Below are 21818 nucleotides of genomic sequence, written 5' to 3'. Positions count from 1 at the left end.
TTTGGTAAATTGTAACCAAACCGTCGTTAGTGCTCAAAGTTAAACTAATTCACTGTGGAAGGGGTAAAATAATTTACGATCTTCACTTGAAATTTCTTGATAATTATTAAATTAAAATAAAAATCTTCAAAAATGGTCAATTGTTTTCTTTCATCGGGAGATGCTCGACTGAAAATAGGAGGAAACAAAGCGTTTTGTGGTGGGTGAGCAGCAATTTAAATTCCTGCGTGAGTGACCGTGCCAAACATTGTGGTCGACCAAAGGACCCCCAATTATTGCCCAAGCACTCACCTTTGCTGCGGTGGCGGCGACGGCAGAGATGCATCGCGTCGGTTGCTCTTTTCGGCGATGTCATCACCACTTTCCTCGAGAACTCCGTTGCCAGAGCTGAGGGACAGCGAGGAACTCGAGCCGCTGCCAGGAGTGCCACCGTTCACTTGGCTCTCCGACATCTTTGGCAGCTCGATTTGCTTTTTCTCGCCTGGAAAAAAGGAAATCAGAAATATGAACATACAATTTCACAGCATTGTATTTTATGCACACAAATTAAAAAGTCATTATAAAAAGGGTATTTCTATGGTCAAATTTTCAAATCATGCAAGAAGTTAAAAAAAATTCAAATTCTTTAAATTTGAGGTATTTTTGTGGTAGAATTTCACGATCGAGGGTCGATTCATGGCGATTTGAATTTTAAGTCAGTTTTTTCCTTGACGAGTTTCGTGAGTTGTTTAGCGACGAATAACAAGAATGCATTTCCACACAAAAAAGTTTCCCATTGAAAACTGGCTTGATTTTGGACTTTTAATAATAAAAATAAATCAGGAAATATGTATTATTAATAAAATAAGGTAAATGTGTCATCAACTTAAAAAAAAAGTAAAAATAATAAGAAAATATTGAGCTGATTTCCTTTAACTCTGATTATGTTTTTATCTAAAAATTTCAACATATAATTTTTCTGCAACACAAAAGAGACCCGCAGAAAAAACTACTATTGGTTATTAGTAAAGTGATTAGCAAAAAAATATAGCAAGTCACTTTTCATTTACATTCCATAATATTCATAAAATCGGCATAGATTCACTTAATGATTAAAACTATAACAAAACAATAATATAATATGCCGCGTATAAAAGAAGTTGTCATTTATTAAAAACGCTTTTCATCTCTCGTTTCGCTGCTGCGTGACAACGTGAAAACTTTCAGGGTGAAACGATTTTCCCCGCAGGAAGCGAACTTTCAGGCCCAAAAGCAAAACAAAATCTAAGCCGGTGCAACAATTCCCCGGCACGTTTTCTTTTTGTCAAAACACAAAAGTCGTGCATGCATTCGTCCGCAGGCAGCCCCAGAAATGAATGTGGAGCTCGGCAAAGTGGACCGCGAGAGCAGGCTGGACCGAAAAAAAGAGTGGAGGAAAAATCTCACACTCAAGGCCGCGCTCGACAAAGAATATCTAATTTAATGCGAGGCACAATACGGAGTAAAAAATAAAAACGATCACGAGGAGGAAACGGAGAACGACTCGGACGGCCGAAGAAAACTGGTGACTGACGGACAGACGGACGGACAAACGCTTCCCATCCATCGCTCCGTCATTAGCCTTCAACCTCGGCGCGGAATTAAAACAATTCATTCTTCTCTTCTTTTCCACGCTCGACGCTATTAATAATTAATTTTTCGTAAGGCAGGCGCAATTTCACAATTATCTTGAGCGTCGACGCATATCCTGTGCGCAGCCCGCACGAAAAACCAGTGAATCTTCTCGCTTTTTCGTTCCACTCATTGTTCTTAGCGCAAACAGCTGTTGCCGATTGCCATCGACACTTCTTCAAATTCTTCTCGCCATGGAAATTAATTCGCAGGAAATGAATGAAAGAGGAATTTTGCATAACAAATAACGCCTTTCTCATCGGAACGGATCGACTGTTTGTTTAAAAACTGCCTTCCTTTGATATTCTCATGATGTTTAAATAACAATTTCAAATCTCAAAGCATGATGAAAGTTATGAAATTTTATGCTTTCTGAGGAATTCTTCCATGGATACATAAATATTTTAAAACCAGCAACATCAACGTTAATTTAGTTTATTATATATTTTTTACAATAAAAGAGTTTGAGCAATTATTTGGAATTTCATAAAATAAGAAAAGAAAAATTAAACCTTGAAAATTTCTTCCAATTACTGCAAATTTCGGCCAAAATGTTAAAATGGAAATTTTGAGGTCGAGCTGTCGTACTAAATTTAAGTAGATAATTTATTGGGGTTCTTTAATGAAAAATTTGAATGAATTTTAGTTATTTCAGTTAATTTTATTCCGACTGAATTTATGCGCAAATTTTTTTTAAATTAAATTTAAAACGCTCCAGTTTTTGAGACATTCGTTCAAAAATAAAAACTCTTTGCAGAAAGAAAAAAATTTAAAAACAGTCTCCGAGTAAAATTTATCTTTCGGACTGATTAAATTGCCCAAAAATCCAAATCTCCTTTCCATCCATGGAGCCACCGAGTGATTTAATCCGCTTACTCGTCAAAGCCGCAGGAGCGAAATCTTAGAAACCAAAACATGGTACGCACCGAATGAGCATTGGAATCGCTTATGAATTTTTTTCCATAATGCGACGAGTCGCGTCTCCGGTGAAAATAAATATAATATGCGCACGATACGAAAAAGCTCGTGTGATTTCCCATCAAGAATCCTGCGTTCAAATTACCGCCGACCAAAGCAAGCTGTGGGAAATCACGAACGACGCGTCGCTGATCGCATGCAAATCATGAATGAAACTCATAAATCAGCATTGATCGTGATGAATAATCGGTTTGATATGAAATTTCGCATTAACGCTGGTGTTGCAGAAATTTGCAATTGACGATCAGCAAAAATTTTCTTCGGCTGACGCTATGCAGCGGAAATGTAAAAAAAGGTTTAAATTATAACATTTAGATGAATTTCACTGAAAGCAGCACATTAAAAAATTAATTATTTAATTTTATTAATGCCATTTTTTAATTATTTCTACAATTCAGAAAAATAATATGCAAATTAATAAAAAAAATATATATTAAATTCTACACGAAATTTTTAAATCTTGTAAATTAAAATTTTTTCTCTTGAATTGCTGATCATTTTTGAATTTTTTTTTAATTTTTCATTTTTTACCTGTTGCAGCGTTATTGCTGCCGGCGTCGACGAGCAGGCTGGTGAGCACATGAGGACACTCTTTCTCGAGGGCGTAGCACAGCTCCCTGAAGGCGGACAACCCCTTCTGGGCGAGCACCCTGACGAAGACGTCGCACCGGAGGTTGGCGTCGGTGTGGCTGTTGACGGCCTGCTCCTCATCGACCGAGAGCACACCCTTTTTCACCAGCAAGCCGAGGATCTTGGTCGACTCGAGCTCGCGCGAAATCAGTTCCCTGTTCCTGTCGAGCAGTCGAGACACAGCATCCAACCCGGCCATACTGACATGCTTCACTAAACCAGACGAGTAAAAACAACTCGGCTTTGTTATTATGGCCGGCTGCAGGCTTCGTCGTCTTCCTCACTCAAGGTCTCTCTCGATCTCTTCTTGGCGGCAGGTGCACGGCGTCCACTCTCACTGTCCGATTCGTGCGCACGAAACGATTTCGTCCATCACCTCGGACACCGGCGCCGAATCGATCCGCCAAGTCGGCACCGACGAATTCCACCGCAGAGAGATGCTGTCGAATATAATGTTATTGAGCATTCGCGCGGCTCCTTCGCTGTCTCTCTCACTTGAGGCACGCATTCGAGTTTTTCTCACGATTCGGTGGTGTGTGGGAGTGGGAGGAAGTGGCGCGTGGAGGGGGCATTTAGTAAAGGCGCGCACCACCTATGCAGGAGGTATGCAACCTGCAGTCCTCTGCAGAAGGAATAATATATTAAAAAATTTTTTGAGAACTACGAACAAAAAAAATCTTTACGACGTCAGTGAAGATTAAGAAGAAGAAAATGAATTTTAAAACCTTTAGTTAGGACATACAAATATTAATATCAAATAAATTATTAGGCTATTTTGCAACTAAATCAAAATAGTTGAAGCAAAAGAATAATTCCCTCAAATTATATTGTTAAATTTTTGCTTCAAGTATCAATCAACAAAGTCAAAATTATCAAAACTTCTAAGAAAAATTTAATGATTTCAAATACTTTATTTTGAAAAATTCATTGACACAAATTATTTTACGTTTTAAACGTACAATGAAATTATTGTTTTTGGTCCATCACGTTACGTTATATAACAAAAAAGCAAACTTTCAAACCATAAAAAATGGCATGTAAACTTGGGGAGTATTATCATCAAATGATTTTAATGTTGACTAACAAAATTGTTTAGTCTAAATTATATTCTTGAAGAATGAGAAAAAAAGTGTGGCACACAGGGAAAAATATCAATTTGTACTAATTTCGACCTCGGCAGCAACATGTGGAATATCAGCGGCAGGAGCAACCAAATTTTGAAGAACTTGGATATTTGCAAATGCAGTGGTGCCACAGTTCAGGCAAGTATCACTGTGAGGGCTGCAATCGACATGAAGCCACTGCCAACATCCAATGCACTCCATCCAGTCGGAACTTTTGGTAGTCATGTGGTATGGCTCCCTACATACATAACATGGGGTCTGGTCAACTGAAACAGTTTTTTTTTAGTCAACTGAAAGATTTTTACTCCTACCAGAACAATAACTTTGATGGCTTTATGTTTATTAACAATATAGTCACTTAACTGAATATACACCATGCAAAATAATTAATACCTTGGATATTGATATAATTATAATTTAAAAGTATTTTTCTTTCAAATATAGTTTTTGACAGTTTTTGATTTATAAACTCATCATGAACTTATAAATTTTAAGATATTATAGAAGAAACATTAACTCATTTAACAAATATTATGTCATCAACAGAATCAGACGAACCTTCAAGTGATTTACGCTGCTTGCTAGTCTTAGGTAGGCCTTTTTTCTTTTTGCTGGAAGTCGGACCTGACAAATAAAGGAATTTTTATACATGTTTCAATGTGACTTATATGTCTCACTTGATTCAGAAGAATCTTCCTTGTAATTCACAGGCTTCCGCCTTCTCACTCTTCTATTCAGAGGAATCTTTTCTTTGACGTTTTCATCCTCGTCCTCATCAGGAATGTGCATGACCATGTTGATTGACTTAATTCTGTTGCTTCTAAGAGCGTCTACCCCATGGACGCTCTCGACGTGGCGCTCAACCCTCTTCTTGCAAAGTTGCAACCAGTTGCAAATGGGACAAACATGTCCAAGCAGGATGTTTGGCTTAATAGGAGCAGGGTAGGCATTCAGAGAGATGGTCTTTGGCTCATCTGTAATGTTACTGTGCATTTTGCGCCAGTGTGCCTTGATTCCGTCTTTATAGGGAGAACTAAATGCTTGACACCCCGAGCAACAATAGTTGTACTCGCCAGTGTGAAAAGTGCAATGGTCAGCACACGTGGAGAGATCTTGTAACATGGCAGGGCAGAGGCGACACCTATATTGCCCTTGTATTGGAGGTTCCACTCCCTGGGACAACTCTTCCTCGGCCAATTGCAAATCATGGGACGAAATCCTGGAGATCAGAACCTATAAAAATATATTTCAAAATATAAACTTCTATATTTAATAACATAATTCTTTTATATGTATGATAATTGAATATAAAAAAGTGATTTTTCAATAATTTTCTTTAAGGTAACACACATTATTAAATTGCATTTATATTATTATTGTTTACTCCTCCACAATTTTTATAAATGAATTGGCATTTACCTCAGCATCACTGTGTTTCTCCTTGTAGTGTCTTGTGATTAATTTAAATGATTGTCTGCAGATGAGGCACCGAGTTTTGTCTTCATTGGTTGTAACATAGTAGTAATCAGGATCGTGCATGGTCCTGTAGTCCTTGAAGTACCTCTTTGGGTTTGCACTTGCAGATGGACCACCAGGCGGGCTCTTTTGTTTCCCTTTAGCAGTGCTTATCATCAAGGCCTGTTGGGAGGCAGCAGGGGAGGATCTTTCCAACACCACCCTCGGTTGAGTTGTAGCCTGAGAAGAATTGCTTTCCTGAGCACAAAAGGCGAGTGAAGTCTCCGACACTGGTCTCTTCAGAATTCCTGGCTTGGGTACGATTGGCGTCTTGGCCAAAGTCTCAGTTGGCAGAGAAGTCCTTTGATAGGTGCGACTTGGTTCCTTCGACATTGAAGGCTTTGGCTTGGCAAGAGGAACAACATCGTCGATGCGCAGCGACGACATTAAGTTGGTTCCAATAGGCGGATTGAACTTGCCAGAAGTCCTTCTCTGGGTTGTTCCTGGTTTCACTGGGCTAGACCTTTTTATTCCTCCACCAGGAGCAGCAATGCCAGGCACCTGGCGCTGTCTGTACTCAGAGAGCGAAATCTTGCTTTTTGGTGGAGACACACCACTCGATGAACTGACAAGGGATATCTCTTTCGGTGGGCTCTTCTGCGGAGAGGACAGCAAAGACAATAAATTGATGGCTGAATTTGCCTCCTTGGTTGGTGCCGCCAATTTGGGTAATTGTTGACGAGCAAGTCTGGGATCTTTAATAGGTGTTGCTGAAATCTTTGGCTTCTCAATAGGAATGTCAAGTTCAGGAAACTCTAAATTTTCGTCTGCAAGAGCCTCCAGCACATCTTTGTTAACAAGATTGTCATCAGTCAAGTCGATGCGAGTTGGTGAATTTGTGCCATGTGACGCTGAATCAGGTGCGACTGCTTGATTCTCTTCGTTATCCTGACTATTTGAAACTTCATTAGCTTTCTCATTTTCGCTGGAAACTTTTGAAGTTTCAGTTGAAACTTCAGAAAGGATCACATCTTCATCAGAGTCTTCTAATTCAATCACAGTAGGAGGATTAACAGGCTTTGGTGGCTGCATGAGCATTGGTGGATAGGCAAAATATGGATTAGGCTGCGCAGGAAAATACGGATTGAGCTGAGAGGGGTATCCAAATGAAGTGTCATACGAGTAATTGCTGTCAAAAATAAATAAAATTTAATATGAATACTCTACAACTGTAATAATTGAATAAGCATAAAATTCTTTTTCGTTGAACAACAAATTTACAAGAATAACACTTACTAATAAGGCTGAGCAGCAGGTTGAATAAAAGGCTGTCTTGGCAGGTATTGAAGTGGCGAAGCAAATGCCACTCTTGCCTGCGGTGTAAACATTAGCCCTGGCTTTTGAGGAACCTGTGTATTATTATATTTTTTCCTAATGATTACTCAAATATGAATATCATCAATTTACATTATTTTGCAATGTTTGACAAGTCTGATTCACTATCCTTCCTACAGGTCGAGGGGGTTGCCCAGCGCAAGTCAAGGAGTTCTCGGCGCTTGTCTGTCCTCGGCCCATGGGTGCGTATGCATTGTGATCTGAGAATGCAGTCGAGCTGGCAGCAACGCTGTTGCCTTGTGTTGGGTCAAAATCTTCAGCACCAGACTCCTCCATATCAGGTCCAAACATTTTCATGGCTTGACAATCAATACTAGAAAATGATGAACAAAAAATAATTTCAAATAAAAATATAGAGCTTCTTCGATAGATTTTTTTTTTTTTTTAATAAAAATCATAGGCAAAACAGTACTGTATAATATAACGTGCGATAATGTGATAATGTAAAATACCTCAATTTCAGCAATGTACACTGTTCTACGAGAAAAATGGTGTTTTCTCCAGATTTGAAGAGGTCTTCACAATTTTTTAAGATTTCCTTTACTTCTATGCTCAATCTCTGAAATTGAAGGGATAATTTCATTATGAATAAACAATAATTAAACTATATTCATAATTTTAATGTATTATCTCAAAACTCAAAACCATGAAAATTATTTTTACTAAAATTTATATAAGTTGGAGAAATAAGGTTAAAGGATTCATGGTTATCTACATTTTTATTATTGGTCAAATTTTTTTCCAGTATGTAAATGACCCTCTTTTAGTTGAAATAAATTTCAGACTAAATAGCTACATATATACGCTCAACTAGAAGAAAATATAATTAAATATTGTCTTGATTCACTAAACGGCATTTTAGTTACAAAAAAAATTAATTATTTAAAAATTTTAATCATCACCAAATAATTTATTAATAAATTTTATTTATTCTGTCTTTAACAAGTTTTTTTTAATAGCTTTGTTGAAATGCCATTATATTTGTTAACTATTCTAATAAAAATTTGAGAAAACAGAAATTTAAAATTACCTGGGTGTGACTTTTCAGCTTCTCCAAATCCGCAGCCCTTAAAGGCTTTGGCAGTGTCTCGATTGCTTGCCATTCTCTACGAATCCGTTCAAAGTCTTTGGCCAGTCTTGCAGCCCCTAAAGTCTCCATGTCTGAAAAATGAAAGATAATTCTTGTTCATCATGAGCGCAAGATCAGGTGCACTAGCAAAAGCACGCCACTGTCTGAGGAAATATGATGCGCTTAAATTTTGCTGATACGGCTAAAGCTTTGCGAAATTGGAGGAAATTAAAAGTCGCGTATACAAATTACGGTGGATCTATAGATGGTTCAACAAGCCGTAAAAAAACGATATTCGTGATGGCAAAATACAATTAACGAATGCAAAAATAAAATTCGCGAAACTCCATTATTTAGTATTTGAAGCTCCGAATACCCCTCCTAAAACATTTAGCAACAAAATTTCAAAAATAAAATGCAAACAGGACCGTAAATACGTTATAAAATCGCTGATAATAGTTTTTCTCCAAAACACCGACATTTTACGGACCGAGAATGACGCGCAACAAATATGTTAAATTGCTCACTCTCTCGAATGCTCTCGAATTCGAAAACTTGCCTAAACATGTACGATTTCGTCAACTTACCAACATGCGTGCCTTCCGAAATGCCTTTTTCGCCGCTTATCCACTTCAAATCGCATCAAATTTCAGATTTTGTTTCATGCAACAGCATAAACGACGCTCAAATGGCTGCCAAATGCAAATTCGCCATGATTTCGACCCTTGCTAGGTCGGAGTTGGATGTCGAAGAATTAGGGGAAGAGGAAAATTCTCAAGGTGCAATGACCTTGCTCTGCTCGTCTGCTCGGCACAGCTTTGGGGTGCTCAGTTCCGAAAAATCCTGCCCGCGAAAATCATCTTCGGCTTTGCTCGGGCCGCTCGGCTGCTGACTCGGCTCTTTGGATGCTGCTCGTTTAGCAAACATAACAAAGTTCATTCAAATCAAATAAATTTAAAATAAATTTATACTTTCTGAAATAATTCAATATAAACCAAATTTTTAATTTTATTGTTGATTTCTGCAATTTAAAATCATTTAGATGGTAACGTAAGAAATATATATTGGAAGCATATTTTTTATTTACTTTGGCAGTTATGATCCTCCTGTGCTGCCACCTTCGTTCTTCGTTCGGCAAATCGGCACTTTCGGTATGTTTACGAAAAAGAAAGATCACAGATCAAAGCAAAATTTTATAAACAGATTCTAATTTACAATTCTTACACTCTTTGGGTTGGCAATTTTCTTATAACTTCATAATCAAGTTTGTTGATTTCCTATCTTCTCAGGCGTAATACATGCACAAGAAATTTTACTGCTATTGAACAAATTACAGAAGAGTGAAAAAACATGCCGCCGGCAAAGGACATCGACGACAATAGCGATGCCGAGTCTGAAGGTTTGGTTTTCTGCAATAATCAAAGAAGATCAGAAAATTGTAAATAGTTATTTTAAATTTTCAGGAGGAAAAGGGTCCAGTGATTCAAGTGGATCGAGCGACAGCAGTCGCAGTGCGTCCCCTGAAGTTCCAGCAAACCAAGGTCCTCCACGACGCGCCGGTTCATCTGCTGCAAGCTCCCCAGCAGGAAACAAGAGGTTCATAAATATATTATAAACTTTAGTGGAATCATCATTTATAAATTTTTTCTCAGTGGCTCTTCAGCAAATAGCAGTCCGAGAAATAATTCTGGATCTGACGCAGAAAAAAGCAGAGCCTCGTCTCCCGCAGGTTCAGCACAAAACAGTCAGTTAATATTTTAACTAAAGCACACGGTTATTTAATTCATAGTTATTATTGAAAGGTGGTAAAGGAAGTCCAGCTGGAAGTAGGGACGCGAGTCCTCAGAGTGGAAGGAACAGTCGGGCTTCAAGTAAATCTGGCAGCGGCTCAAACAGGAGCGGAAGCGGCAGTCGCAGTGGCAGTGCAGCCAGCAAAAGGAGCCGCAGTGGAAGTGGCAGCCCAGCGAGCAGAAAGAGCGGAAGTGCTACAAGTGGGAAGAGCAGAAGTGCTAGTCCCGCCAGCAGAAAAAGCCGCAGTGCCAGTCCTGCTAGTAGGAGGAGCGGAAGTGCCGCAAGCAAAAAGAGTGGCAGCAGATCCAGGAGCGGCTCGGCTCGTTCAAGGTCAGGCAGTGGTTCCAGAAGGTCTAGGAGCGGAAGTGCTCAGTCTGGATCACGAAAGTCCAGGAGCAGAAGTGGATCTAGGGCCAGTGCGAGTCCTAAGTCTCGAGGTTCTCGAAGCGGAAGTGCTAAGAGCAGCGACTCAGGAGCTGAAGGGAAAAAGAAAGCAACGTAATTGCAAATTTTTGATTGAAAATAAATACAAATGCCGACTTAATTTATATAAGTGAATTATGGAATTATTTTGTTTTGTTGCAGTAAAAGGAAGCGTGCTGTTCTAAGTGACGACAGTGGCTCAGATGCTGATGCAAATAAACGCCAAGAAAAGGCTGGTTCCAGTAGTGGAGAGGAAAACGATGGTCAGTAGATCTATTGCTCCATGTATTTTTAAAAACTAAAATCAAACTTAAAATGCACAGCTACTGCTGCTGCTCTTTTTGGTGACGCTGACGACATCAGCTCAGACGAAGATGCTCCGAAAACATCTGCTCCAAAAGAAAAAGGCAGTGATGATGAAGACGAACCACCCCAAGAAAGACGCAGTCCAGCTGGAAGTGGTGCAGAAGAGGAGGACAAAGAGAAGGAAAGAGGGGATGATGTGAGTTTAGAATTTACTTATAGAAGTATTGATTTAAATAATTTGAACGTAGGAGGTTGAAGAAAGAAGGGAAGAGGAGGAGGAACTACCCCCTCCTGAGACAGTCATTGAGGTCGACATTCCCAAAATCACCACGGATCTTGGCAAAGAGCTTCATTTTGTCAAACTCCCCAACTTCTTGTCAGTTGAAACCAGACCTTTTGACCCACAGACTTATGAGGATGAAATAGACGAGGAAGAAACACTTGATGAAGAGGGCAGAGCTAGGTTAGAATATCCTCTAAAGTTGTTCGAACTATTATAATTAATGTTTACTAACTTCGCAGGCTTAAGTTGAAAGTGGAAAATACCATCAGGTGGAGGGATTACTTTGCAGAAGACGGATCGGTCCAGAAAGAGAGCAATGCTCGTTTTGTTCGGTGGTCAGACGGCAGCATGTCGCTTCACTTGGGTTCTGAAATTTTTGACGTCTACAAACAGCCCTTGCAGGTATTTTATTACTTTTGGGATCTTATGAAAATTATGACCCATTTCTTGTTAGGGCGACCACAACCACTTGTTTATCCGTCAAGGAACTGGTCTTCAAGGCCAAGCTGTTTTCCGCACGAAGCTCAGCTTCCGTCCCCATTCGACCGAGTCATTTACCCATCGCAAGATGACCCTTTCATTGGCCGATAGATCTCAGAAGGTTTCAGGAATTAAAGTTTTGTCAACAGTTGGAAAGGATCCTGACGCACACAGAACGGAGATGATCAAGGTTTGATATAACTCTTTCAATAAAAAAAATCAAATTGTAATTTTGTTTTCAATAATTTAGAAAGAAGAGGAGAGATTGAGAGCTTCAATGCGGCGTGAGAGCAAACAAAAGCGAGTCAGAGAAAGAGGAACAAGCAGGGGACTCAGCGCCAACTACTTGGAGCCTGATCACGAGGATGGATCTGACGACGAAAATGCCATTTCACTGGCTGCTATCAAAAAGAAGTACAAACAAGGAGGAAAAGGTAAAAGTTTGCAAAAATAATTAACAACAAGTTATTGAAACAATTTATTTTTGTTCACAGAGAGGCAGAACATTTACTCGTCGGACGACGATGACTCGGACATTGAAACAAGGAAAGGTGCCAAAGCAACTCGAGCTAAAGCGCTTCGTGAATCTGACGACGAGGAAGAGGGAGGTGAGGAAGGCTCTGGAGCATCAGGTGGCTCCGACAACGACTCTGGCTCGGATTAAGATTTTGATAATTGAAATAAATTTTGATTTTATCTTTGAAATGAGAACCATTAATTTTCATTCCTTAATAAATACAAATTGTAAAAATTGTTTCAAATAACAGTTCTGGTTTATGTAATTCATAAAGGTTTTGGTCGGTTTTGGTTTAATTGGGTTTTAATGTCGGAAGCTGGAAGCCCATCTAGATGTCGCAATCAAAGTTTTTGACTCAAGATCAATGCATGGTTATCGTTGCCGCCGCTAGGTGGATTTTGGTGGGTGCAGCTTGCTCTCTTTTTCGTCTCGGCGCCGAATGCAAGGCAAGGTGGGATAAGGAGGGGGTCGTCGAGCGAGGAAGGCAGCAGCGCAGGCGACAGACATACAACACCCAGCAGCAACTTCTTGAGTTCTTGCTCCAAGACGGGCTGCTGGCTGCAAATTATTTAATTTACCTTCTCGTAGGTGGTTAAATTTTTGCTCACCGCCCACCCCGCGCACCAACACCCCTAAACACATTGGTAAGTGAATCTTTCGGCCGAAATTCGGCGCGTCACTTTCGTCAAAAGGCCACACCGTGTGTTTGTTTTTGTCTCGCGATCGCTATGGCATGTTTCCCTCTCGAACGAGAGGAAATCACGCGCACGAGTCATCCGCTTAAACCATTAACCGCCATTCGTCGCTTTTTTAATTAACGAAATTCGGAAGAGTCAGTCGAAAATTTGAAACAATCTTCTTCCATTTAAATCGCGCATGGGGGAAGGGATTGTACTTTTTTAACAGAGGGAGGGTGAGGGGTTCGATGCTCGGAGGGGGTGCGCACCTGCCATTATAAAATTTATGCTCTCTAGTGCAACCGTTTTCAAGCGAATTTTCTAGTAGTCCATTGGCGACTTTTGGAGGCAAAAAACACTTCAAACTTGGCTGTTTTTGTTCCTGTGCTGGCTGCGGTCGAGTGAATCGAATTGATAGGCCAAGGACGAGGTGCAAATACTTTCCTTTGTGTAAGTCATGCATTAAGGTGTGAACGGTACAGAGATTATTCATGTTATGCGATATTTGCATAATCTGTGCACTTCTTGGTTGACTCTCGCTTTTTTATTGTCGACAAAAGATTGAATTTTCCTATAAATCCAACAATATTTTTGTAAATTTTATTTGATCATTTAAATCTGTTTGTAATCCCAGATGGACTGAAAAGTCGCGGTTTTCACGCCTTCCTGGTGTGCGTTTCTTTCTTCCTCTCAAATGACTCAGGAAGGTCACCTAACAGCCGTCGATTCCTTTTCCTTGGTCCCTTTTTCTTTTATTTCCTGTTTGGAAATTTCGCAATCTTTTTTTTTTAAATTTTGATTCGCCGCCGAAAAAAAATTCGACCACAAAAGGATCAAGCATTACGAAAATTGGAGACAATTTTGATTGTTGCTCCAACAACAATCAAAGTAATGTTTCACTGTTGCGATGCGCGAACCATTGGTCTGTCACTGTTGATAAGCCGATTTTTTCAGCACATTCTTTGGTGCACCGGCCAGCCCAGTGGGTGGAGAACTCCCGCTAAAGGACCCTCAGGCTGTAAGGTACCTACAGACCTGAGATATGGCCATGCTGGGTTCAAAACCCCACTGGGCTGGTCTTTTTTTCATCTTGCTATAGGTTCAATTGAATTCCAAATCACATTTACTTGTTAAAAACTTGTGAATTGAGTAAAAAAAAAATTTTTTTTGAAAAAAAAAATGCAAAACAAATATATTTTTCGGTCACGCTTTTTGAGGACACGATCTTCAAGGGCTCTTTATTATTTCCATGTTTTATTATAATTATCTTTTTAATTTAACTGTGTTCTACGCGCACAACCAGCAATTCGAATTCGTAACAAATCGCAATAATTGTTGCCGCTCTCTTTACCGATCGCAATCGATGCGGCCTTTCATTTTGCGCCGGTATATAATTGTGCACAGCTCGTTTCTCCAATTGAGTCATTAAATAGCTGCTGAGCTACTTATGTAATAACAACAAACTTCGCTTTTGCATCATTTAATCGCGTAAACGATTAGACAATAAAAATATTGTCAATCTTGACCTCGCGCAAATCAGAGACCTTGTCAAACTAGCAAAAAATCTTCAAACTCATTACCATGAATATGACGATTTTTTTCCATCATGCATTAAAGGAACTGTTCAATTTCTACTCAAATTTGGAATTAATAAAAAAAGGTTTCCTTAGTATCACTTATGTAGTATAAATTCAAAAATAGTTATTGATATAAAATTTATAACAAAATTCTTATTATTATTGTTGTTTATTTGTCAAAATTTCTACATCACCTTGTTAAAATTCAATTTTGAAAACAATTTATTTTGGGAAGAAATGAATTGTTGGGCAAAATGGCAAAACCACTTGCAAGAATTTTGCTAAAGCTCCTGAGATCAAATAGAGACTTGCAAGAGTTGATTTTATTATTTAAGTCATCCAACTATTTGCCAAAAGATGCGCACCGATAACTTGTGCTATGTGTTTGGAGTGCAATGAAAGGCTCATTTGCGTGTTTCCTGCGTGCGCGATAACGAGGCCTGGCGCAAATACTACGAACGCAGGCGCCGTGTCACTTTTCATCTCTTCACTTTCGTGCGCGCTCCGCAGTTTTCATCTTCACGCGCGATAATAATTGCGCGCAATTTCTCTTCCGCTGGAATCTTTTTACACGCCTTTCTTTTTTTTCGGAAGCCGGTGATTTTGAGGGCTGTAAAAATAAAAGGGCCTTTATTGACTACTTGCTCTTTCAAGAGCAGTCGCGTGGAAAGACTACTTTATTGCCCTGACGATAATCGGACACGCGATTCACCAAAGAAATTGCCTTTTCTAATCTGTGCTTACGTACAATGCGCTTCATTCACTCGGCAATGTAACGAGCAGTTTGCGTAAAATGAATGAAATTGGAAATCAATCTCCCATTAACTCGTCCACCTTCTGCGCGAAAGAAAGCGAAATGCAAGAAGTCATACCTTGCGGGGTATTTTATTACTCTTGTGCACAAGAAATGCTGAATAATTCGACTTGACACTGAGGTGACTGACATAACAGGGAGGTGCTGTGGAAATTGGATCGGCGCAGTATGTTCACACTTTCGTAACGGCCGCGCTAATGCTAAAAAAAAGTAATGAAATGCAAAGCTCAAATCAGAATTGAAGCCTCAAAACTGCTACACCGCACTTATAATTTTTTATAGACTTATATGGAATATTTATTAACTAAACAGTCTGGAATTTGATGTAAAAATTAAAATTTATACAAATATTTGAGTGTAAAACTTATTTTAATGAATTCTTAAAGCTTTTATCTTTTTTCAATCAAATTTAATATAATAATTCAAAATTATAATTTTTTTCTGATTTAATCGCAAGAGTTTGCTTTAAAGCTTTTTCTTTTAAATTCCAATATAAATTTATTTATTTATTAATCGCATAAAAAACCATTCTAATATCCTCCTTTTTTATAGAAAATTTAAAACTTATCATTCACAAGGATGCGATTTTGATCACATCCTCTCGCGTGTCTTCCTCTCTTCTCCGTGCACCACCCACAACTGCCGAAACGTGGATTATGTAACTTTTGTAACATGGCAACGTGCCCAGAGGCCGCAATGATCGCGTCAAGGAAATGCGCCAATTTCTAATTTTAAGTCCCTCAAATCATCGAGCTGCTCCGAGTCTCGTTGAACCCTCATTACGATTTGCGATGTTATCTTTCGCCACCGACTTGTTTGCGGGGGCCGCCTTCGTTATTGACCGACATGCACTTTATGCAAATGGACCGGCTGCATTTACGCGTCCAGCGGAAGTTCATTAACCACTCGAACGAGACCAAAGTCAAGCAAAAAATTGAACTTTCCGGTGGATGAGCTTTTTAATTCCATCCGCCTTCGAATCGGATTTTTTTTAACCAAAACGTTTCACACTCGTGTGTGCCAAATGATTTTTTGTTCGTGGAAACGGGCGCCGTGGAATTCAATTAAAAAGCTGCTTGGCGACGAAAAAAAACGCACTTTGTGTATGAATAATCCGTTTTGGAGCCCAACCAAGACGACGCGAAAATAGCCTGAACAAAAAGTTTGCTTGCGGTCACAAGTGTACTGCAGACTCTCCGTACGTGCGCTGAAATTTTCATCAGAGCTGGTATAGGGAAGGCATTGTTACTTCTCTATCGATTTTCCGCAGTCTGATTGGCTCGGCGCCCCATATAAAGCAGCTCCTTTTTGCGAATTCCTCTGATGCACCCGTTAATGTTATTATATATTTTTTTAATTACGTGCACAAGAAAAGGAAATGTGTGTCTCATTCCTTCGCGATGCAGCTTTTATAACTGTATAGGCCATTGTCCTCGGAATATTGATTCTCGACTCCGTTTCACACTCAATTTTGCCTCGCGAAATGTCCTTTTTCTCATTTTCTCCCCGCAAAATTGGCTCTCTCGCAGACCGCACACGCGAAAAGGTTGTATTCTTACTATTCTTCTCCTCGCAGTTGGATGAGTTTGCGAAAAGCATTGAAACCGAAATTCGAAAGGCCCTTTTTCTCATTCGCGGCACCACCCCAATTAAAGGTTCATCCAACTCGATTTAGTTTCGGTGCGTCCGGAAGTAAGTCTTCGTTCGTTCGAGTAAGGACGCCGCCTCTTCTTGTAACCCCAGCTGTGCATGTCAACAGAAAGAAAGACTCGTTTGCAATAAGTGTCCCGTCGTCTTTCCCAGGAACAAATAAGGCGCAATTCAATTTTGTTTGCCTTTTATGGCGCGAGCTGCTCTTTGTGAGACGAGATCATGCGTGCATTTGTTTGAATTTCGCGCAGCTGATGGCAAAAAGTATGAAATAAATTCAAATTGCCTGCTTTATATTCAGCACGACCGCTGCAAGTCTTGAATTTGCTTGCCGTGTAACCCTATCAACCTTAAAAGCGCCGATAAAAGGAAGATAACGTGAGCATATTTATTATTATAATTTGAATTGGAACCTTCAATACTCTGTTGAATGAGGTCATTTGTAATGCTTTATTGCATTGAAATCCCTTGAATTACAAAGATTTTTTTAAATATTATTTAAACGGAAAGTTATAAAAATTATTTTGTAAATTTCAGAATGAAAACAAAAGCTGAATAAAAATTTGTAAAATATTTTTAATCCAGCAAATTTAAAGTTTTCTCTCATTCACATGCAAAGCTCCAATTTTTTCCATTTCATGACAAATTTCTGAAAGAGAGTCTGATTGAACTTCTTATCTTTCTCTCCACAAGGGCGGCGCTCTCATTCACTACTTTTGGCCTCCATTCATGCGAAAATCAAACTGCGGCCGATTGCGTGCGGTTAAGTGTAAATAAAGTTTGTCATCAGCCCCCAAGGTCGCACACTTAAAGATACCCCTATCTTCTCCTTGGCCTTGGATATCTTTACGAACTCTCGCACCCCATGGAAGAAGGTTCTCCTCCCTTGTAACAACAACATTTGCTCGTAAATAGCCTTCGTAAATTAATTTTACTACCATTTTGTCGCCTGGAGGTCAGAGGCAATCTTTCCTCCTAGATTCTCTGTTGATTTTGCAAAAGGCGTGGTCGTTCAAAAGAGTGTCCAGATAAATAACAATTTTTTTGCGTTTCTTCTTCTTTCTTTCATTAATGTAACATCCTCGAAACACGCTGTTGCAGCAAACGATGGAGCAATTATTATAATTTTTCTCACAGGGAGCGCCGGAGTTTTTGTTTTGCTGCTCGGCACCGAAATTATCTCTAATTGAGGCAGCGCGCGGCGTCCTTTTTTCTCGCGGTGACCCTGCATGACCTTCTTATTTTGCTTTTCGCGGCCGACAACGAAATAAAATAATGCAAGTTTGGTCGGACACGACTGTTCCCCCCGAGGCAGGAAGACACCGAATTCCGTTAAGTGTCGTGTTCGCACCAACTCGCAACAGCACTTTGCTATTTTCGGCCAGATGCATTTTCCGTGTTGTTTTCCGATTCACTTATATAAAAGGAGAGTATAATGAACTTTTGTGATGCGTCACAATAATCAGGTGTTACAAACATTTGAGCAATGGAAACAAGATAATTTAAGTCTAAGGTTTCCAAGGTTTTCGTAAAAAATTTAGCTTTTAAATTTACTTTAACTCTTTTTATTAAGATTTAATCAAGTCATTTATATTATATATTTTGTAATTTCCAAAATCCAAACTTAATTTTTAGGATTTGGAGCAAATTTTAAATTTATTTATTTTTATTCTTCCAAATATGCGATGTGGAACCTTTTTCTTATGTAATTTACTTGCATTGATATTTTAGTATTAATTTTATTATCATTTTTTTTTTCATTGAAATCAAATAGTTTTGTGATTTGTTCTGCAAATCATAGAATAAATCGGAGAGTAAATCGATCCTGCCTGCGTTTTGCATATTCGATTACCTGCGCTGCACCCACTCGTTGAAATTGAACTGTCATCGGGGGCATGTGCGCCAACGACGATTGGATTTCGCGGCGGCGCGAGTGAGTTAACGCGAGAAAACCGATACACGTATTATTATTCTTGTTAATGCATGTGCAATCGCGGTGCGCGGCGAAAGAAAGGCTTGTAAAAATTCACTTGCCTCAGAGCGAATGTGCGAAGGCGCGAAAAAACCGTTCAAATATAATGATAATCATTATTACTCATCACCATATTCGCCTCTGCTCGACGGCGTTGTTCACGCCAACTTAATGACGCTGCTCCAGTAATCAGCGCAGAAACGTTGATTTATTAGACTCCTTTATTGCTGTTTAATGTTCAATTGTGATTCATCATCGCTGCGAATAAAAAAAATTAAAAAAAAAATGCTGCCAGTTTATAATTTAAAATTGTTTTCGCGAATTATTTTAAGATATAAAGTTAATATTTGATTTGAATTCACATTTTTGTGAGGATTCGAATAATTAAATAAGTCTTCAGGCAAATACATATTTCTGTGCACCAAAGTCAATAATCGTTTCTCACTCAATTATAAAAGCACAAAAGGCATGATATCGAAATGGAAATTTATTCTGTTGCGCTCATCTATAATTACCCGTTAAACAGTTATTCTTGCGGAAACGCGACTACCGTGAATCATCACCGTGTTTCTTTCTTCTCTGACCGACATCTCGTGCGTGGAGAATTAGATTAATGGGAAAGTTTTGTTTTGCTGATACGCTGCTTCTGGACCTACCGCGAAAACAATGGACCTCTCTTTTTGCCTGTTTTTTTTCTAAACATATCTCGTGAGAATAAAAATTCGGTAGAGAAATTCTTAGTATAAGCTAATTTCATTTCTAAAAGATACAAAAATGAATTATTAAACGAAAATAAAATAACAAAGGAGTGGTCGGTGGGTTGTCTGGAAATTCACATATAATAGTGAGTCACTTTTGGGTGATGATGAAATGTCAACAAATCTTTCACTCTCATTAGGAAATGGGATTATCATGAAGAAGCTCACTTTCGGTGACTAAGAGCGCAGCTAATAAACGGAAGTCTGGGAATTCTTTAACCTTACAAAAGCATCTTAATAGTCAGGGTCTCTTTCTTTAAAGGAAACTTTAATATTTACCCACTCAACCGTCGAACACACACAAATTATTCGCTCTGACCCACCTGTGGTTTTGTTAAGGGGCCTCTTTAGAGGATTTTTCGCCATTCCTTTTGGTCGACCGCAAAATTCTGCCGCACCAAAGTGTGTAACTGTCTTCAATCATTATAAATATTTCTATCAAAACAAATGATAATTTTTTTGAAATGTGTTTCAGGTCCAGTTCGAGCGCTGTCTTACCATATGATCTGCTAATCGGAATCCGACCCGGCTTTTTTCATCCGCTAAGGTGAGCAGTAAATTTTATTATTTATGTACGAAACAAGACTGAAAGTGCGCGCGAAAGTGTAGGCTCAAAAGCAGCTCGTTATGTTATGATGTTGATCTAACCAAGTTGAGAAATGAATAGGCTTGTTCACCTCTCTCATGTGGGTTAGTCGAAATGCACGCCGTTATTTACCGAACTCGTTACATTTCTTGTATTTTATTATGTAAAGAGCCGACACCAGCAGTTGATAATTAATTACAAGGTTTGTGCACAAGTGCGCGTTTTTCTCTCTCCTCAGTGTCACCCAAGTGAGTGAAAAATTTATATTCTGAAGGCTGCTTTAAAATTTATGAATGCAAATCTTCGCTTAATTCGGTGGAAATTTTCATGTGATTATGATTCTGAGGTTCGTGCTGTCCATAACGAGACTAATTCGCCAGGTAAATACCGCGGTGGCCATCGACATTGCTTTACCGTTTCGGTTCCCATAACCGGCGCTGGAAAATTTAAAATAATTTCCTCAGCGACCTACGCCTGGGTAATAAAAAATAAAAAGCATTTTTGGCTCCGAAAAGTTTCGGTACCACCCGATTCTGTGCGGCCGGCCGGCGGGCCATCCCCTCCCCAAAAAGAGATCGGCCGCGTTATTTCAGGCCTTGTGTTGGTTCAGTCGTACTCGTCTCGTGGTCCTGGGTGCAGCTCGCAGACGAACCTCACACATATTTACACATTACACCAATCCCTCCGTTGCACAATTTTACTCTTATGGAGTAACCCGAGCAACTAACAACACCGGCAGGTAGGAATTTGCCCGATTGTTTTGAATTAATCTAATTTTTTTATATAATTTATATTAATTAGTCTGGAAACAAGTCCATAACTAATTTTAGTCCTGCACTTTTCAATTACTTAAACCAAATCGTAAAATCTTTGAAATTTCTATAAATTTCTTGAATTTAATTTGTTTTTGTTTTCTCGTCAATTTATTTGGTTCTATTTTGAAAGTAGATCGGTGTTTGTTAATGACCGAGCATCGTTCTCCTAATTAACTCTGGTGACGACTGCCGGCAGTTGTTTCTAAATATTTGAACCAAGAGCACGGGAGCTTTTATCGCGAGCCTCTTATCTTTCTATACAGCTGATAAAAGAGTGCACTCTTCATTTCGATATGACTATGACCGTCTGTGATTACGTTGCTGTTTACTGTGTTGACGGACTGCTTTTTCTTGCGTGAAGATAACTGGAATTTCATGAAAGGTCTCACCATCCGAAGAGGATTAAGCGTTGCGTTAAAGGCGATAAGTGAGACTTTTATGCTAAGGCGAATTGCATCACTCTCGGAGCACTTAAGCTCTTGACAATATTTAACCGATTGACCGAAGAAAGAAAAATTTCTACTCAGTGAGAGCTTCTTAATAATTTCACGCTATCTTGATCGCAGCAAATTCAGAGCCGATCATTAATTACCATTCGAGGCGGAGAAATTTCCTATTTGGGATGCTCCCTTTTTCCTTTCGCTAGAGGTGCAAATCTGTATATCCAATTTTTACCAAATTCAATTTGCAAAGAGAGAAAGTAGTGGATACATTTATGAATTTTGCTTTGAACGCACGCGACAAAGAAGCACCTCGAGCTGAGAGCAGGTGTAATTATAACAGTGGTTAATTGCAGAAGAAATTATTATACCCACGCGCGTGATAATTAAGTCTCTGACTCACGCCACTGTAAATATCTTTGAACAAA

General features: G+C 39.1%; 4 protein-coding genes across 20 annotated transcripts in view; 2 read left to right on the top strand and 2 right to left on the bottom strand.

Annotated features, from left to right (window-relative positions):
• Positions 1 to 3768, bottom strand: part of LOC132194950 (tight junction protein ZO-1) — a 48525-nt gene extending 44757 nt beyond the window's left edge. For all 9 annotated transcript variants that reach the window (XM_059616562.1, XM_059616564.1, XM_059616567.1 and 6 more), the window contains exons 1-2: positions 3160 to 3768; positions 292 to 481 (exon numbers count right to left, since the gene is read on the bottom strand). In XM_059616562.1, coding sequence (XP_059472545.1) covers positions 292 to 481; positions 3160 to 3457 — 488 coding nt within the window. In that variant the 5' untranslated portion in view covers positions 3458 to 3768. The remainder of the gene's footprint in view (positions 1 to 291; positions 482 to 3159) is intronic.
• Positions 3769 to 4155: 387 nt separating this feature from the next.
• Positions 4156 to 9179, bottom strand: LOC132194661 (uncharacterized). Of its 2 annotated transcripts, none has more exons than XM_059616080.1 (9): positions 8889 to 9179; positions 8263 to 8393; positions 7685 to 7791; positions 7305 to 7545; positions 7134 to 7246; positions 5802 to 7026; positions 5060 to 5615; positions 4941 to 5006; positions 4156 to 4648 (listed from the first exon to the last, which is right to left on the bottom strand). In XM_059616080.1, exons 2-9 carry the CDS (start codon positions 8389 to 8391, stop codon positions 4410 to 4412), a joined length of 2676 nt encoding a protein of 891 aa, XP_059472063.1. In that variant the 5' UTR covers positions 8392 to 8393; positions 8889 to 9179; the 3' UTR covers positions 4156 to 4409. The 2 variants fall into 2 exon arrangements, with proteins under 2 accessions (XP_059472063.1, XP_059472064.1); XM_059616081.1 differs by lacking the exon at positions 8889 to 9179 and adding an exon at positions 8730 to 8811.
• Positions 9180 to 9436: 257 nt separating this feature from the next.
• Positions 9437 to 12295, top strand: LOC132194662 (another transcription unit protein). 4 transcript variants are annotated; one of them, XM_059616084.1, is made up of 12 exons: positions 9437 to 9534; positions 9591 to 9700; positions 9765 to 9897; positions 9954 to 10045; positions 10104 to 10590; positions 10678 to 10778; positions 10839 to 11017; positions 11070 to 11284; positions 11344 to 11506; positions 11559 to 11774; positions 11835 to 12018; positions 12079 to 12295. In XM_059616084.1, exons 2-12 carry the CDS (start codon positions 9652 to 9654, stop codon positions 12246 to 12248), a joined length of 1989 nt encoding a protein of 662 aa, XP_059472067.1. In that variant the 5' UTR covers positions 9437 to 9534; positions 9591 to 9651; the 3' UTR covers positions 12249 to 12295. The 4 variants fall into 4 exon arrangements, with proteins under 4 accessions (XP_059472067.1, XP_059472069.1, XP_059472068.1 ...); XM_059616086.1 differs by having other exon boundaries at positions 9466 to 9534; positions 9638 to 9700; XM_059616085.1 differs by having other exon boundaries at positions 9470 to 9538.
• Positions 12296 to 12583: 288 nt separating this feature from the next.
• LOC132194986 (dnaJ homolog subfamily B member 6-B) overlaps positions 12584 to 21818 on the top strand; it is a 29692-nt gene continuing 20457 nt past the window's right edge. The window contains exons 1-2 of one of the 5 annotated variants that reach the window (XM_059616637.1): positions 12584 to 12745; positions 20025 to 20096. The gene's annotated coding sequence lies outside the window, so the exon portion shown is untranslated. Of the gene's footprint in view, positions 12746 to 13208; positions 13229 to 20024; positions 20097 to 20728; positions 20875 to 21353; positions 21378 to 21818 lie in introns of those variants that run through there. The other 4 variants (XM_059616642.1, XM_059616638.1, XM_059616639.1 and 1 more) reach the window with 4 other exon arrangements.

This window comes from Neocloeon triangulifer, unplaced genomic scaffold (genome assembly GCF_031216515.1).
Source record: "Neocloeon triangulifer isolate White Clay Creek 2 clone unplaced genomic scaffold, ASM3121651v1 ptg000008l, whole genome shotgun sequence".
NCBI lineage: Eukaryota > Metazoa > Arthropoda > Insecta > Ephemeroptera > Baetidae > Neocloeon > Neocloeon triangulifer.
The sequence above is the reverse complement of the archived record's forward strand: the minus strand, read 5'-3'. Positions and strand labels throughout refer to the sequence as shown.